The sequence below is a fragment of the Callithrix jacchus genome, chromosome X (genome assembly GCF_049354715.1).
Source record: "Callithrix jacchus isolate 240 chromosome X, calJac240_pri, whole genome shotgun sequence".
NCBI lineage: Eukaryota > Metazoa > Chordata > Mammalia > Primates > Cebidae > Callithrix > Callithrix jacchus.
The window spans coordinates 10,723,427-10,742,204 of record NC_133524.1 but is presented as its reverse complement, the minus strand read 5'-3'; the positions used below and the strand labels follow the sequence as shown (position 1 = coordinate 10,742,204).

General features: G+C 37.5%; 1 protein-coding gene across 10 annotated transcripts in view; it reads left to right on the top strand.

Moving 5' to 3' along the window:
* The window catches only part of MID1 (midline 1), a 633,800-nt gene that overhangs the window by 541,925 nt on the left and 73,097 nt on the right, over positions 1–18,778 (top strand). For all 10 annotated transcript variants that reach the window (XM_054251252.2, XM_035289356.3, XM_078363505.1 and 7 more), the window contains one exon: positions 12,816–12,911. In XM_054251252.2, the coding sequence (XP_054107227.1) occupies positions 12,816–12,911 (96 nt within the window). The remainder of the gene's footprint in view (positions 1–12,815; positions 12,912–18,778) is intronic.

Here is an 18,778-nt window from a genome sequence, read left to right as displayed (position 1 = left end):
TTTTTTTTTTTTCCAGGCAGGTGGAAATCAAAGAAGCAGAATACTATGCGTGGTTTTCTTTGTTTTTGTTTTGTTGAGACAATGACTCCGTCACCCAGGCTTGAGTGCAGTGGCATCGTCATGGCTCATTGCAGCCTTGACCTCCTGGGCTCAAGTGATCCTCCCACCTCAGCCTCCCGAGTCACTCGGACTACAGGTGCATGCCACCATGTCCAGCTAATTTTTATTTATTTATTTGTTTGTTTGTTTGTTTATTAGAGACAGGGTCTCCTATGTTGCCCAGGCTGGTCTCAAACTCCTGGACTCAAGTGATCCTCCAGCCTTGGCTTCCGAAAGTACTGCCACTGTGCTGCCACTGTGCCCAGCCTCAGAATACTTTGTTACCACTTTGGTTTCCAAATACTGGGAATATTTTGCAATTTACCTTCAAGACTACACAAGGCTTCAGGGCAATGCTATTGCCTGAGTTGACCTTTGAAAGAGAGTAGAGCAGTAAATCTATTCTTTTGTCATCAGATTAAAAAAAAATTTTTTTCCTAAATCTTTAAGTTTAAAATCTTTAATTTAAAAATATTGTTGAATTATAAACATCTGTAGTATACTTCTGTTGTGTTTCTGGTAAAAGTAACTACTGTTAAGATCAATGGACCAAATTTGCATAATACAAATGCTTTGGCAAATTAGAAATTGAGGTGACCATGCAGTAGTTCTTTTTAGGCATTGGGAATACTTGAATGCAAGAAAGCATTCCTTCATATTTTCAAGTATAAAAAGTCCTCTAAGTTCCTTAACAGCAACACTCAGTGCTTCCCTGCTAAGCACTGTTTTAATAAAGTTCCTGAGATGTTCTATTATAAAATCACATAAATTTATACTTCTGCATACATACATCTATGTATAATTTTATTCCTGTACTTGTTATATACATATAAGTTACATTACAAATATATTTTTATTCTGAATAAATCCTAAAGTATAAATGTAGTAAATTGAATAAATTATTAATTTTTCTTCACAGTATCACAGAACCTGTTTCTCCATTTTGAGCAATGGTTCTTGAACTGGGATGCACATTGGAATCTCCTGGATAGCTTTCACTTATCCTACCCCCTGAACCTTACCAAGGCAAAGTTATTTACACTGTCTGGTTGGGAAGGGAGGAGATAGATCCAGGTGATTGCCATGTGTAGGCCAAAATGGGAACTACTCCCCTAGTAGACACTCCTCATCTTCTTTCCTTCCATGATTTCCACATTTCTTTCAACTCAGTCAAAATCATCTTGAATAGACAAAGGCAGTGTCAGTCCTACTAAAGGTTGAGAAAATGGCAGAGTAAAGATGATGAAGTCAGGGACAAAGGATGCAATGAATTTTAAGAATTTGAGATTCAAACTTCCTAAAACTTAGGCAAGGGTCTGTTTTTGAAGGTTACTCAGGGCTCAAAAACAATGGCATGCTTTCATATTCTTCTTTGATTCTGTAGGATGTCCCAAATGGGGAATTTTCTTACATAACATTGATTTTGTAAATTCTTAACAGATCATACCCACTTTGGATAGAATGGAATTTTAATCTATTTTTTGAGCCAAAGAGTGTGACCTCCCTTGACCTTCAATATTTTTTTGTACCACACATGTGGGGATATGAGTATTGTGAACACTACAAACCTTTTCTGTGAATGCCCTAAATTCAAGAACAAAGCTTGCCATGTATTGGATTTTAATAATCTTTTTCAGCAGCTGGTCCAGAAAAGGACATTTTCCTCTAAAACCTAAAAAAATGCAGAAGATGAATTTCTATAGAAACAAAGCAAATCATACTTATCTATTCAAAATTGTTAGATCAAAGACTTTCAACTATTTTAGCTTCAAATATGTTTAATATATTCAGTTCAACTGACATGAAGTATGTGTGGTACTGGCTTGGAAAAAGATTTGGTCTTTCCACAGTTTCTGAACAACAAAAATGTCTTTTCATCCATCCAAGGCTAAGCATCCACTATGAGACGAATTTGACATTCAGGTCTGGTAAAAATGTTCGATGGTATCAGTTAAAACCCTGTTGAAGTAGGAAGACAGAACATGTTCATTAATGAGTATCTGGCAATGTTATCGTCTACTTAAGATGGAAGAAAGGGGATAAGATCAAAATTATTCAATCCCTGAGTGATGGAAGAAGTAAAGCTTGAAGGAACCTATACAGACAACATGTATGACATCCATCAATATCAGGGGATTTTGTAGACATTAATTATCCACTGCTTTACACCCTCCCCGCCTGCCTTTTAAGCTGTATTTTATGATTGAGAAAAAAAAAGACCAGAAAAATAGAAATGAAGGAGATAGCAATCAATGAACAACTCCATATCCAGTCTGCACTTAAAACTCAATGCTTTGTATATTTATTTGCAGAGTGGAAGGAACTGACTAATCCTCGTGCTGTGCCTTCCTTACTCACTTTTGACCAGGTTCTTGCTATAGCAACCTTGATCAAATTGAAGATTGTCATTTCTTATTCTTCCTCAGTTTTAAGCTTCTGCTTCTCTGAACAAAAGACACAAATCAAACAGGAATTTATTCAATCACTGCATTTTATCCATAATTTAAGGCATTTTATTTATAACTATTTTTCTGAGTTAAAATTTATTTTGTTGGTTAACAAAAAGCCTTTAGAATTTTGAGTACCTGAAGGATTGGAATTTGAGGCATCCTCCTTCCTACACTCCAAGAGTAGTAGGTGGTGAAAATGTGAAGTGAATTGAATTATATTGAACTTTTAAAATGGTTTGGAGCAACAGAAAAAAAAAGTGTTTTGTATAAATTAATTAAAAAGTATTTGGACATTTTTAGCATCCCCTTGGATACCAGGGATTCTTTTCTTCGCTTTTCTTTTCTTTTCTTTACTCTTTTCTCTTTCCCCTTTCCTTCCTCTTTTCTTTCCTTCTTTCTTTCTTTCTTTCTTTCTTTCTTTCTTTCATATTTGGATTACTAAAAAAAGAAAGAATGTTGTTTTTGAAATAAGGAGAACAATTTTCTGCAAATGGCCAGATAGCCAATATTTTGGTCTTTGTAGCTACAAGTCCTCAGCTTTTCCACTGTACTGTGAAAGCAACAGGAAACAATACTTCATGGCTACAGAAATGTGAGTTTTGTATACTTCTCGTGTGTCATAAATGTTATTCTTTTTATTTAAAAAATTATTTTAAAATATAAAAATCATTCTTAGCTGGCAAGACACACAAAAAGAGGCAGCAGGCAAGATTTGACCTGTGGACCAACCATACTTTGCCAATCTCTAGTTTAGGATATTGAATATCTTCCTGATTTGAAAGTTTTCACTTTAGCAAAAATAATTAACTCATATTAGTCTGCTTTACAATATTCTCTTCACCACGTAATTCTTAACTGGCAAGTAGATTGCCTCTTTTGTTTTATTTGTTTATTTGTTTGTTTGTTTTGTTTTAAGAGACAGGGCTTCTCTGTCCCCCAGGCTGGAGTGTAGTGGTGCAATCACAACTCACTGAAGCGTTGAACTCCCAGGCTCAAACAATTCTCCTACCTCAGCCTCCTGAGTAACTGGGAGTACGCATGTATACCAGCTGTCATCTACAAAATTAACCTGTACCCAATCCTTGGCTTAATATTAGGTGTTAATTTTTAAAAATGTTTTTGTAGAGATAGGGGTCTCACTATGTTGCCCATACTGGTCTTGAACTCCTGGCTTCAAGCAATCCTCCTGCCTTGGCATCCCAAAGTGTTGTGATTACAGGCTTGAGCCACGGTACCCAGCCTGTTGCCTCTTTGGATATGCTATGTCAGCCCAGAGTACTGTGTTGAGAAGGATTCAGAAGTTGAATGGGCAAATGAGCAGAGAGGGCAGAAGGAGAGTTGCCCCACTGGACCGTCCACAGCTCTTCTACCTGTGTTATAATCTTACAAAATGCTTCCTTTACGTTCTGCTGATAAAAACTACAGATTTATTCTTGGAAACATTTTTCTGCAGGCATAAATTTTGCAACTGAGATCATTGTTTTTAAATTAGAGAATTTGAAAGGATTCTAGTAATACAGCATCATGTGATATTCATTCTCATAACCAACAAACATATTGATCATTTGCTCACCTCTTACTATAGGCAGAAATGGGGCTGGGGAGGAGGAGTGAACAAAAAGGCCATTCACATCTCTAATACCTGGAAACAACTAGTCATCATTGTATCTGCTAAAATTATAACTAAATGAATAGAACTATATGAAGATATCTATTTATCTTCATTAAAATAAAAGCTTTTCTAGACCATACACAGTGTTTAAAAGTTGTTCTCTGTATGTTATTGACTACCAGGTTAGAAAAATAAACATTGAACTCGTAATGATGGAATTTATAAATATATGGAACAGATTCTGTGGTGTTAATATAGAAATTTCAAATAAAATCTGACAAGGTGAATATTGTATCACATATCAAAATGATTTAAATTGTAGTCCATGGAATACTAGACGTAAATTTATATGCAGATTTTATTTTATTAGGTTTTTGAAGGTCCCTGGGCGGCCTGTCTTGCCAGGGCATTCGGAAATAGTAGCTATTATAACCAATGAAAAAAGGCATTAAAAAATTAAAACAACGTAAATTACATGTATTTGTGGTCTGTTGAGTCCAAGCTGAAGATAGTCTCAGACTCCTGCAATGAATTAAACGACTTTAGAATTTAGTTACATATAAAGTATTTATGCTTTTATACAGGTGGCATGTGTTAATATGGGTGTGTTTTCATATTAACACTTGTGATTAGTTTCTTAGAAGAAAATATACGTACGGGTTGTGGCACTTGACGTGTCCATATCCTGATCACACTAGAGTGGTGGTATTGGGTGTCAGGGCTCCAAACACAGTTGTTGAATGTCAGTCTGAATATTATAGAGTGAAACAAGTCAGATCTGTGTTTGCCTTGAAAGGTATCCAGACCTAATATTATACTTTAAATACATTCTGAAGTATTGACTTCAGAATAAGAGCAAGCATTCTTTAAGGCCTGGGCAAACCCAAAAGAAATTACCGAAATCTCCTATTTCAAGCATACATTTTAATAATAGTGCTCAATGACAAGTCATTAATTCCCTGCAACCTGACTCTTAGGTACAGGTCTCCAAAGGCTAAAATTAAGGGCATTTGTCTGCTTCCCTTCCTGTTTGATTGGATATTACTGTATGTAGAAGTACAAAGCTCATCTGTTAGGTTGGATTTACTATTCTCTGCTGGTGTCCATATCCATGCCTAAAGGCTCATATTGAGATTGGTGTAAAATTGGCTGTCCCATCATGAATTGTTCAATTATCAACTCAAATAAGCCTTACTAAAACCTACCTAACATGAAGGAGGTTGACTGTGGCTTTTTGAAGATACATCCAAAATGCGTGCATTAAAAACAAAAATGATTAAAAAAAAGTATTCGCCCTTTTTGCATAAGATAGGTAGGGAAGCCTCATTTTTTAAGCAACACATGTTTTATAACTTTGCCATCCACAAATTTGAACTGTACCCAAATGGCTTAATATTAAGAAGTTAAATCTGTCCACTGGTATCATTGCCTTTTATAAGGACCATTTTGAATTATTTGTATACCTCTTCTTTGGTGGTGGTGATCGGAGGGTAGTTAAATGCCACCAAGTCGTAAGATACTTAATAAAACTTTATCCTTGTCAATAATGACTGTTAGCACATCTTTTCCCCTCACAGAACAAGAGCACTATGAAAAAATCACTTGAGGAAAAGGAAATGAATTAGGGCTGGGAGGAACTTGACTTTGGGTTTAGATAGAACTTGAAATAGATGTGTTAATGAAAGTTGCTATATCATCTCCCTATTTTTATAAATCCCTCTTTGTAAAAATTTGTTTGGTAATGTTATATTTTCCTTCCCAGAAATTCTGTGGTCTGGACAGTGTTATATAATATTCCTCAAAAATTCTAAACTCTCAAGGTCCTCTTGTTGGGGTCAGACTCAATTGTACCAGTGAGAAATCAGTGCAGAAGACTTCTGTTTTTTAGCAAAGCTGAGAGAAGACTTTGTCTTAACAATCTATACTAGTTGTTAAATTAACTAATTAGTCGATTTACTACATTAGATTTCGGAAGGGTTGTTCAATGAATATTCAGTTTTCCATGCTAATTTGAAATATCATTGAATATTTAAGTGTGTACAATGGGAAGGAACTAAGCAATGTTGGGTATACAGCAAGTACTCAATACATACTATGGCTTTATTATACTCTCTTTTTGCTGGTAGAATTTTCTGCTATGTAAATCCATTCCAGGCAAAGGGAAGAGACTGTGCCCAGGCCCAGACCCAGAAACAAGCCTGGATCCATAAAATAGCTTGTTCACATGGCAGGAGCATAGCACAGGAGTGAGAAAAGTAGAGAAAATGAGGTATGTGTAATACAGACCACTAAAGGAAAGGCAGTTACCCATTCAAACTAACAGATGAGAAGCACTTCATGGATGAGATGACAACAAATAGTAGCATTAGCATTCATTGAGATTTAGGACATTACACAACTTTTTAGAAATATGTACACTTAGTCTAAAATAGGGACCCTCAGTACAGATGGGAATTCTGACAATAATCACATCATGACAAAGCTGAGCAAATTGGATTCACTGTTTTTGGAAAATGTAATCTTAGGGGGAAATATACTCTTGTAGCTATGTACTAATAAATTGAAAATCTACAGACGAAATCATTTATGAAATGTGTGGGCATGCTTTTAATTTGGTGGTGGCTTAAATATTTTATGAACTGTATGGGCATGTTTTTAATTTTGTTGTGGTATAAAAGCCTTTTTTTAATCAGTCTAAACTCCAAACTTGCAAAACAAGCTTTTATTTTATTTAACAAGCACCGATACAACACATCATGAGCCAAGTGCTCCTCCAAGGGCTTGCTTGCACGTATCTCCTCTAATCATCTTGACAGCCCCATGAGGAAACTGAGGCACAGAGGTTAAGAACTTGTTGAAGGTCTCAGAGCTAGGATTTCAAACCAGGCAGACTGGCACCAGGTTCTGTGTACTTAACCATTATGCTCCTTAAATTAGAATATAGACGAGTCAAAATGCTGTTTAATTTTCTTCAGATTATTGTGGGTTCTGTCAAGCTAAGCTTTCTGGCCATAAGTAAAAGTGCTTTCAGCATCTTGAACAGAAAGAATTCTTCCTAGAGGTTCGTGGAGTGGCATCTATTTCAGACTTATACAAAAGGTATGGGACAAATATTAGTGTTTAACAGAAGCAGATGTTTATCAGGGGCCCAGACAATATTATCATTTTGGTTTTTACCTTCTAGACCAGGGGCTTGGCAAACAACAGTTATGGGTCAAATCTCACTCACCACTTGTTTTTGTAAATAAAGTTTGATTGAACACAGTCCTGCTCACTCATTTACATATTATCTATGGCTGCTTTCATGCTAAAACAGCAGCAGAATTGAGTCATTGTGTCCAAGAACATATGGCCAATAAAGCCTCAAATATTTACTACATGGCCTTTTATAGCAAATTTACCACCCCCTGTTCTAGACTAGTGAGGTAGCCATCAGCCAGATGTAGCTGCCAAGTGTTTGAAATGGACTGGTTTGAGTTGAGATGTGTCATAAGTGTAAAACCTATCAGATTCCAAAGAGTAAAAAGAAACAAAAAGAAGGTAAAATATCTCATCAGTTTTCAAATATTGATCGCATGTGGAAATGACAATTTTATTAAAATTAATTTTACTTGGTTCTACTTTTTTAATATGACTACTAGAAAAATTTTAAATGTGACTCACATTTGCGGCTCACATTAGGTTGCTATTGACAGTGCTGACCTAGAGCCTGGAATTTGGAGGATATGTGACCTCTAGAAAAAGCGGAAAGAGGAAAGATGGGGGAAAAGAGAAAATGAGCCCTTATATTTGCAAATGTCTTTCTAAAGCAATAAAGTCTTCTAATTTGGCTCTTCCTCATAGGAAGGAATACTCAAAAATGGGTTAGGGGTCTATGGAAATGATCATAGATGAGTTCTCCCAGAAGCAGACTCTGACTGAAAATTTGAATTGGGAGGTGATCCAGGAAGCACCTGGAGGGAGAAGGGATGCAAACAGGGCAGGGAATGAAGAGGAAAGAGGGTTAATGAGCAGGTTGTTGCCACGGACCCACATGCTCCCTCCCACTGGCACCCTGTGGGGGATTTTATAGACAGAGGCTCAGAGTGGTTCCACCCAGGAGGTGAGAAAACTGTACTGTTTGTCCACCAATTGTCAGTAATTGCCACTTGAGGGCTGCTCCTAGGAGCATCAGCTTCTCCTTACTTTCCCCAGCAGCTGTCCTACCTGAAGCCAGCTAAGACCCTGGGGTAAAAAGGCACAGACCCTGGGGTGGAAAGGCACAGGAGCTTGCAGGAAAAAGCCATGAGCAAGCTGGAGAACAGTACCTGCCGGAGGCGCATGGTTGGGCCGTTCTAGTGTCTGGAACTGTGTCCAAACAAAATGTTCTATCTTGTAATTCATAATTTCAACAAACATTCATGTAGTTTCCTGATGAGTGTGTTCATTTTCTCATTCGATCTTAACAAGACTATAGGTAGGTAGATAGATTTATCATTATCCATACATTATGAATGGGAAAACTGAGCCCAAGACATATGTAGTCGTTTGTCCAAGAGAGTCCAGCTGGAATGGTAGCCCCAATCTCCTCCCTCTGCATATGTGGTCACTCATACCTGACTCCTTGGATTTCTACAAAACTTGGCTTGAATAAGTAGATACTGAAGTTACCAAGGTGAGAACAGGAAACTAAAACCAATTTTCTTGTGCTCTATAGAATTTTTTTAGATATCCATACAGCAGTGTAGAAGCTGATATCTACTTAAGCCCACAACTTTTACACGTAAAAATATGATCTCTGTTTTGCACAAAGCACAATCCAAATCGAAAGGTTGTGGAACCTGCTGACCACTACAACGCAGGATGTTAGTGATAGAATTAATTTCCAGAAAATCTTCAGAGAAGTCCCTGGAGTGAAAGCTTATGGGTGCATGGCTCATGGAGGACAGGATTTTGTTACCTTCCCATTACCTAGGTTCCCTTCAAAAGTGCTGTCAGCCCCTTTGGTACCACTTGGAAACAAGTCTCTCTCACAGCTTAATTTCCCTTTATTATGCTTCTAACTGACTCGGTAATTCTTTGCAGACTTCGGTAACACTTGTACTATTTAAATTTGAATAACCCCAAAGGATCTGGATAGGTCAATGTGTTTAAACCACAGGCTTTAGTCTATGTATTAGTTGATTAAAAACAGATTTGATGCATGATGTGTACTTAATAAAGGGAGGGGGAAGCAAGCAGATGTTTGTAAAATCTCAATGTGTTGGATTGCATTTCTTTGGCCCGCTTTTGCTGACTAGCTTTAGAAAAGTCATACTTCTGACAATTGAACTGTAAACAGTTAGATGATGTATTTGCCTGGAAATTTCCTGCTGTGAAGGGTCAGCCAAAAAGAAAAGTAAAACTATCCCGTAGTATTAACATAGCAAAAAAGTTGACAAATATGCCTTATAACAGTTATGTCTGCATCAAGGACATTGAAAGAATGGGATGCTTCAAAATCATCCTCTAGTCTCTGACCATTGAGTAGCAGTTGCAGTTCATTTAATCCTCTAGTCTCTGACCATTAAGTGAGTAGCAGTTGCAGTTCATTCAATAAAAGTTTGGCTTTTGTTGTTGTTGTTGTTAAAAGCAAGTTTTCCTTTGATACAAGCGTAAGATCAAGTCGTACCTAAATCACTGTCTAGTTCATTCTTTGACTCTTCAGCCTCTTCTATCCCATTCTTTGTGAGAAAGTTATTTTTCTCCTTTAAAATCATCATATTTGAAATGTTTTGAGTCTTTCCAAGACAGAATTGAAGATTTCTTGTTGGTTTTCCAGTCCAGATGAAATGTGCACAAAACCTTCCTCTGAATTTTGAACACATGAGAATTATAAATAAAATATTTTAAAATGTATTTTAAAGAATACATAACCAAGTGTAACCATATGTGGAAAGCCTCCAAAGGCCAGAAATGAAAGAAAGTGTAGAATGGTAAGGGAAGACTGACACTGGGCTGCTTCCAAGAAGTGGAGGTGACATGGGGCAATGGGGACTTCAGAGGACACACAGGAGGTGAACATCATATGTGGCAAGAGCCTTATACACCTGGAGGCCAAGACCCCTCACCCCCCACATTGCATACACTGGACTCAAAGGGAACCTGACATCTCTGAAATTGAAGGCAGACACAGAACTCTCATGGAGGGAAGCAGAGGCACTCAGTCAAACTAGGATCTATGCCTCTGTCACACAAGAGTGCCTTGTGGAAGCGTCCTCTTTGGGAAAAGAACCTCACACCCTAACCTCAGAATATGCCCCCCATCTGGCGGAGCTGTGTCAATCCCTACTTAACAGCACAGGGAACAAAGTTTACATAGTATGAGCTGTCAGACAAAAATTACAAGATAAAGATAAAATCAGATCCTTGAGAAACATTCAACAAGCACAGGGAAATATGGAATTGCCTTTTCTCAAAAGAGCTTAAGAATAAAAAGTTTAGTTGTCTTAAGATTATGGAGAAGAGGATTGTGTTTTTGTAATAGGAAAAGAAAGAAATTCAGTAAGAAAAGGGAGATGTGATATAGAACCTACCAGAAATGAAAATGTATTCATTAAAAAATTTTAAGAATGGTCAATAGGATAAACAGCAGATTAATAAGTTTAACTAGTTTTGAAAATAACCAGAAAGTTTTGCTTCTGACATATGCATTTTAAGCCATAGATAAAAGTGGTTCTTTTCCTTAATATACCTTTCTAAATCAAAAATTTAGGAAAGTAGAATGAGCTAAAATTTTTATAAATAAGTTTTATAGTAGAATGAAATTTTAATACCTTTATAAACTTGTTTTCAAAATCTCTCAAACTCTCAAAATCCTCTTTCTCAGATGGCATTATAAATTTGAGGTCTGTTTGCTTCTCCATGAAATTTCCTATTGTTCCAATATCTTTGCCATACTTGTGGAACTATCTATATGCTAAAACACAGTTTCCCTAATCTTTTGCCCTCTCAACCTCTCTGATGTTGGCATATGATATTGTTCTATTCCCTGCTTATGGAAGATTCTTCCACATGCTCACTTCTATCTTTCCAAGAAGTTTCCACTGTTGTGCAACAAAAAAGCCCCTGGCCATCCTTCCAGCCTCAGCTGCAAGACTTGACCCTCTTAGAAACCTGCTGCCAGCAGCCATCAACTCTTCCCCTTCTCTTGTTTACGGCATCTTTCTCCCAATGTGTACAGCCATCTATTTCCTTGCAGACAGGGAGTAGATATTAATATTTTTATTTTGTTTCCCCACTGTCTCTTTCAGAGTCTGGCATAATAAGTACTTGTTATGTGAACACACAAGTAAATGAATGAATAGGATAAACACATAAGTAAATGAATGAATGGTATATAAATCAAACTTGTCCAACATACAGCCAGCAAGACCACCTGGGGCCCAGAACTGCTTTGAATGCAGCCCAATACAAATTCATACACTTTCTTAAAACATTATGAGATTGTTTTGCTGTTTTTTTTTTTAGCTCATCAGCTATCATTAGTGTTAGTTATTTCGTGTGTGGCCCAAGGCAATTCTTCTTCCAGCATGGCCCAGGGAAGCCAAAAGATTGGACACCCCTGGCAATCAAGAACATGTGAATGAGAAAGAACAGAAATCTTAGTGAGTCTTACCCAGGATAGAGAGTTATTGTGTTTGAAAATAGGACGAAATAGTCATTCCGGAGAACTTTTAGTTTGATGCTCTAAAAGAATAGGGAATAATTCCAGAGTCTTATGCAGGATAATGAATGGTAAATACAGTATTCAAAGAAATTTCATCTGGCATTGATAGAGAAAGAATGGAAGCATGAACAATAAAATGTACAATTGTCCTTTGGTATCCATAAAGGATTAATGTCAGGGCCTCTCATAGATACTAAAATCATGGATGCTCAAGTCCCTGATATAAAATGGCCTGTTTTTGCGTATAACCTGATCACATCCTCCTGCATACTTTAAGTCACCTCTAGATTACTGGCATTACCTAATACAATGTAAATACTAAGTAAATCATTGTTATATTCTATTGCTTAGAGAATAATGACAAGAAAAAGGCTGCACATGTCATTATAGATGCAGTCATTCATTTTTTTTCCAAATATTTTTGATCTGCAATTGGTTGAACCCAGGTATGTGGAACCCAGTGGAAATGGAGAGCCACTTCCACTATAACTGACCAAATGTGTGTGTGATGAGGATTTATTATAAATGCCTATAAATGACCATATTGTCAGCAAAAGCTAAACTATTCAAACTTTCCTCCAAGGGATTAGCTTCAGCCTGCCCATAAAAGGATAAATCTGAAAAGTCCAATGGTGGTTGATTTGATGTGGGAATATATTCCTTATATTATTGCCAATTCTTATTCAAGTAAAGGGATAGAAGTCCGATTTCCTCCTTTCTCCCTAGGTTATGACCTAGAAATAACCTGTAATTAATTATTCTGTTAAATATCCCTGAGTTAGTACAAGAAGCAGGATCAAAAAGAAAAAGTCTGAGTATCCAGTTTAAATCTATAAGTACTTGAAATTTTGTTGATTTCACTGAGGTTTCTGAAAAATGTATCCGTTTTTTCTGAGTATGAGTAATTTTGTATATCTGAAGTATAAAAGTATGCAGAATAATATTTTCCTTTTTTTTTCTTGAACAGCAAAACTTAGAGAGTAACCTCACCAACCTTATTAAGAGGAACACAGAACTGGAGACCCTTTTAGCTAAACTCATCCAAACCTGTCAACATGTTGAGGTGAGTATCTCTCGATTTCTGTATGATATGTTTCATATGAAAACTGCCAGATCAAGGTTTTTATATCCTCATGCTTTATAATTTTAAAACAGGAATCCTTCTTAAAATTAAATATTTTGCAAAAGTCAAAATAAAAGATGGCTGAAATTAAAAGGAATTAGAACTCCAGGAGAATCTCTCCCATCCAGGGCTACCTCCCATTCCTGTTATAGCGCTCCCTGATCTAGCATCACATACTAATGTTGTAGATTTTAATTTCCCTTACAAAGAACAGGTACAATAGGTATTGTGTTAGTGTACTAGGGCTGCCGTAACAAACTACCACAAACTGGGAAAGTATAAAACAAGAATAATTTGTTCTCTCGGTCTTGGAGGCCAGAAGTCTGAAATCAAGATTTTGGCAGGGCCACGTTCCTTCTGAAGGTTCTAGGGGAGGATCCTTCTTGCCCCTTCCCATTTTCTGGTAGTTGCAGGCCATTCTTGGGGTTCCTTGGCTTGCAGCTGCAGCACTCTAACCTCTGCCTCTGTCATCACATTCTCCTGCTGTGTCTCTGAATTTGTGTCCAAATTTCCTAATTGTTTTAAAGAGCCCACCTGACTCCAGCCTTACCTCACTTTAACTTGATTACATCTGCAAAAACTCTATTTTCAGGCCAGGCATGGTGTGGCTCACACTCTGTAATTTCAGCACTTTGGGAGACCAAGGCAGGAGGATCACTTGAGCTCAGGAGACCAGCCTGGGCAACATGGCGAAAACCCATCTGTACTAAAAATTACAAAAAATTAGCCAGGTGTGGGAGCACACACCTGTGACCTGTGACCTGTGACCTCAGCTGCTTGAGAGGCTGAAGTGGGAGGATTACCCAAGCCTGGGAAATCGAGGCTGCAGTGAGCTGAGATTGCACCACTGCACTCCAGCCTAGATGAGAGTGAGACCTTGTCTCAAAAAAGAAAAAAACACAGACTATTTTCAAATAAGGTCCCAGTCACAGGTACCGGGAGTTAGGACTTGAACATATCATTTTGCAGACACAGTTTGACCCACTGCAGGTGTATATTAATATATACAACTAAGATGAATATTAATGCATCTTGGTTGTCAGATGTGTTTCCATGAAATAAACCACAACTGAAACAATAGCAGAACATGCAATGACTTTGCACTGTGTGAGGAAAAAATAGATGCCACTTCCTTTTTGTAATTTTCAAAGTCCTCTTCCATCTTCTCCCAAACTAGCTTTTTTACCACCCCACCCCATGAAGTAAAACTAAACAATTGCCATTCACTCCACTTTTAAGCCTTCTGGCCCCTAAGCAAGCAGTTCCCTCTGCCTGGTAGGCCCATTCCTCCAACCCATGTCTATTTGTCAGAATGCTTCCTGTGGGACCCTCCAAGTCCCAAGTCAAGGGGCACTTCTGTTGTGGATGTTTCACTGGTTCCCTGAACCAGAGTCATCTCTCCTTTCTCTGAATAACATAACATTTTATGATACCATGTATGTGATTCAGAGAAAGGAGAGATGTCCCCACCCCAATCTCATGTCAAATTGCAATCCCCAATACTGGAGGTGGGGCCTGGTGGGAGGTGTTTGGGTCATGGTGGCAGATCCCTCATGGCTTGGTGCTGACTTCATGATAGTGAGTGAGTTTTCACAAGATCTGGTTGCTTAAAAGTTTGTGGCACTCCCCCGCCCCCTCCCATACACTCTCTCTCTCGCTCCTACTTTCGCTATGTGATGTGCCAGCTCCAGCTTTGCCTTCTACCATGTATGAAAGCTTCCTGCAGCCTCATCAAAAGCCGAGCACATGCCTGGTGCCATGCTTCCTGTACAGCCTGCAGCACAATTGAATCAATTAAACCACTTTTCTTTGTAAATTACCCAGTCTCGGGTATTTCTTTTTTTTCTTTTCTTTTTTTTTTTTTTCCAAGATGGAGTTTCACTCTTGTCGCCCAGGCTGGAGTACAATGATTCGATCTTGGCTCACTGCAACCTCCACCTCCCAGGTTCAAGGGATTCTCCTGCCTCAGTCTCCTGAGTAGCTGGGATTACAGGCGTGCACCACCATGCAAGGCTAATTTTTGTATTTTTAGTAGAGACAGGGTTTCGCCATGTTGGCCAGGCTGGTCTCCAACTCCCGACATCAAGTGATCCACCCGCCTCGGCCTCCCAAAGTGCTGGGATTACAGGCGCGAGACACCACGCCTGGCCTCAAGTATTTCTTTACAGCAATGCAAGAATAGCAATAATCTTCTCATGGCTTTATGATTCTTTCATGTACCAGTTCCATTTTTCCAACCAGAATGTAAAGTCTTTGAGTATGGGAATCAAATGTAATTCATCTTTGTATCTCACAGACTCTAGTGCAATAATTTTCACACGCTAGGAGCTCAGGGAATTTGTTTTAGATGAATTTGCATAATGACACTCCAAATGGTAAATTTTGAACACTATTTGAATGCTCACAAGTTCAGCTTCCCCAAAATATCTAAAGTTGGAGAAGCAAATTATTTTGAGCATGCATTTAAAATTTTTGACAGTAACTCCATTTTTGTAATGAGGTTTCTTCAATTCCCTTTGATCGTCTAAGCAGTAAGTTTATAGACTCCTATGTGCCTATAACAGTAGATGTACAATGTAGCAAATAATAATGAGGATTACAATATGTTAGAGAACAATGTACACACACGTAGCAACATATTTAAACAACAGTAGAGTAGTCAATCAGGTGCTAAGCTAGTAGAGTATGGCATTTATTAATTCTAAGATTCGCGTTTGTTTTTACAGACTAGTATCTTTGAAATTGAGCTGCTTAAATGAATAGTGAGACAGTTGCTGGTATCTTAGATTAGATGGAGCATGGTTTGGGAAGTGGGGATTAAAAGAGGAAGAAAATCGAGTACTTTTCTGAAACTTTATGGAAGAGTCAGGACTTGAGGAAGTTCCTGTAGATTTCATAACTATTATTTTTCAATACCCTAGGTATTGAGGTGTCAGCTTATTTATGCAACACAGTGGTGTTTGTCAATGATACATTCCTCAGCATAACAGAAATTAGCAAAGATTGCTTTCAGAATGATCCTATCAGTGTAAAAGCATGTCTACTATGCAAACACTGGTGCTTTGGTGGAAGGCTTGAAATACTTTGTGTTTGTAAAGTCTGCTTTTACTTACAAGTGCTCCCCTTGTGACTGGAAATTTAAAACTGGTTACTAAGAGAAACACATGAGTTAGCAACTTTTTCCAACTCCAAATTTGTTGTGTTTTCCAAAGATAGTATCCAGGGAGATAGAAATTAGGGATGTTCTCATCTCCTACCTAAGTCATCTACTCCAGCTGTTCACCATTTGAGGTGCTGATGAAGGTTATGATAGGTGGAAGAGGGAAAAACATACAAAAGGAAAGAAAAGGAGGAATTAGAGCAAAACATAGGTGAGAGAGCAGATGAGGACTGTCCAGTGAGCTCACTGGTTCACTCAGTAGACCCCCTTGCTTTAAAAGCTACATGATTGTCAGGGTAGAACCAGTCTATCATCTCATCATGCTGAGATGAAGTTGCGAGTGTGAAGGCAGCAACAGCAGCAGCAGTGTGTTGCAGAGCCCAGACCTTTTGAACCCTCTGCTTAGACTGGATTCTCTTTTGGCAAGCATCTTGCCAGGGAACATGTTGAGCCTTGTTGATTAAACAACATTGGAAATAATAGTGAACAAGCAAAATGTTTTCATTATTATAGAGTAAAGTGAATATGTATTATATGAATAAATGGATGAACAAAATGAAATAATCTGTGTGCCATATTTTATTTTTATGATGTGATGGCATTTGATGTTTGGGACAATAAGAAAGAATTATTTCTCTTCAGTAAAAAAAAAAAAATTACCTGAGCTTTATGGTAAATCTTATAAATGCTTTATGGATTGGGTGATTATTTCATTCAATTTCAGCTAGTTACTCCTTAAAGCATTAATGTCTGGTTTCCATTATGGCCTGTTGTGATTTCAGGACAAATGCATTGCTCCTAATGCAATATTATTATGGCTTGAATTTACAAGATGCTATTCATCCTCACATGATGTAAAATTGCATTCTTACACAGTCAGTAATTTCAAATGATAGATAAATTGAAGACATTTACAACATTTTATTTTTATTTTAATAGATCAGATATTATTTTAGTTGCAATGCAGGCTTTTCAAATAAAGCTATTACTGAATTGATTGTAGTGGAATTGCAAATAGACACATGCATGCCATTAGAAGTAATTCTAGACAAGGAATAAAGAATATTCATTCTTTGTTGTTTTTGTATAAATCCTTTGGAATGGAAACACATGTTTATGGGTGAGTAAATTTGGTGTTTGGGAAATTTATTCTAGATAAAAATGAAAGAGAATTATTGATGAGTAGAAAAATGATACTTATAGTACTTATTTTTACATTCGTTTTTATTTCTAGTTATTAATATTCTGAAAGTATAATTTTCAAAAGCTGAACACCCAATTCTCATATAATGATTGAATTAGTCCACATAAAAAATTTATTTAACTTCTTAATGAAGGAACCAGCAAGATGATAAAGCTGCTTCCAAGGAGCATACCAGAAACGGATACATATAAATGTGTGAAGGAGGTAGTAGGGGGAAAAGAATGCCAGACTGGCATAGCTAATCTGGATACAAAACTGGTTAGTGACCTACAGGGCAATAAAACTAAAATATTTGGACGAAATAAGTTGCATATTATCAGGTTTCTCTAAGTTAACTTATAACTTTGTAGAGTCTAAGCCCTAACCACTAGTAAATAGAAAGTCAAACTATGTTACATCCCAGTCTGAAGAGTCCGATGACCCTGACTTGGGCTGACTTCATGGAACATGTTCTAGTAGGACTTTGGGAGGGCTCACAGTCTCCTTTTTCTCTTTTTTACAAGTTTTGGATGATTTCATTTAAAACAACTTTCTGTTCTAGAGACTGTTCATCTGAGAGCAGTGTTTGTTAAACAAATATTTCTGGGAGGGGCTGTACATTTTTGCCTGTGGACAGTTACTTTAATTTGTTACAGTGTCTTGCTAGTTTGTTCATTTTGGTAGTGTGGATGGAGTACCCACTGTGTGTGTGTTGTACTGTGCTAGGTGCCAAAGGACCCTGCCCACAGGAATTTACCATTTTCACTAAGACAGAAGAGTACTTGTAACAAAAAATAAAGTAGAGAGCCATAATTACCATAAAGAAGGTGTGGATTATCTTCAAAATTTCAGAGAAGCAAGAAATTACCTCTAGCTGGAGACTGGGGAAGGCAGCACGAGATCTGAGCCTGCCTTCAAGGGTAGGTAACATTTGAGATTATGGAAGCAGGGAGACAGCACTGATTGCCAGGCAAATAAAGGCATGGGGATAGAAAGATAAGGAGTGTATGTACACAAAGCAAGAAGTTCATTTTGGAGAAATGGAAAGTGTGGAAGAAGGAAGGATGTGTAGGAACCAGTTTAGGAGAGATGAGAGCCGGAAAGGCTTTCATGTTGCATTTGAGTTTGAACTTTGGTTTTGAAGGTTTAGTGAGAATTCAAGGAACACAAAGACCTGTGTAAGTTTCACAGTGACAACTGGCATTCCTAACTCTTTTCTGGAAATGGTATTTTTGGTTATTGAGAAAATAATATGGATATTGTCATGCAAAACAATCTCATGTCCAAGGGAAACCTTCACAGCACTAGTAAGCTCCAAAAAGCCCATTGAGTTTGTTAGGCACCAGAATGCTATTCCTTTAAATCAGTGCAGTGGAAAAGAATTTCCTGGTTCACATCCTTGGTTCCTAGATGGTACTTCTTCCTTTTCCTTTTCCTGAAGGTGTCCTTGTATTTAGGTATGAG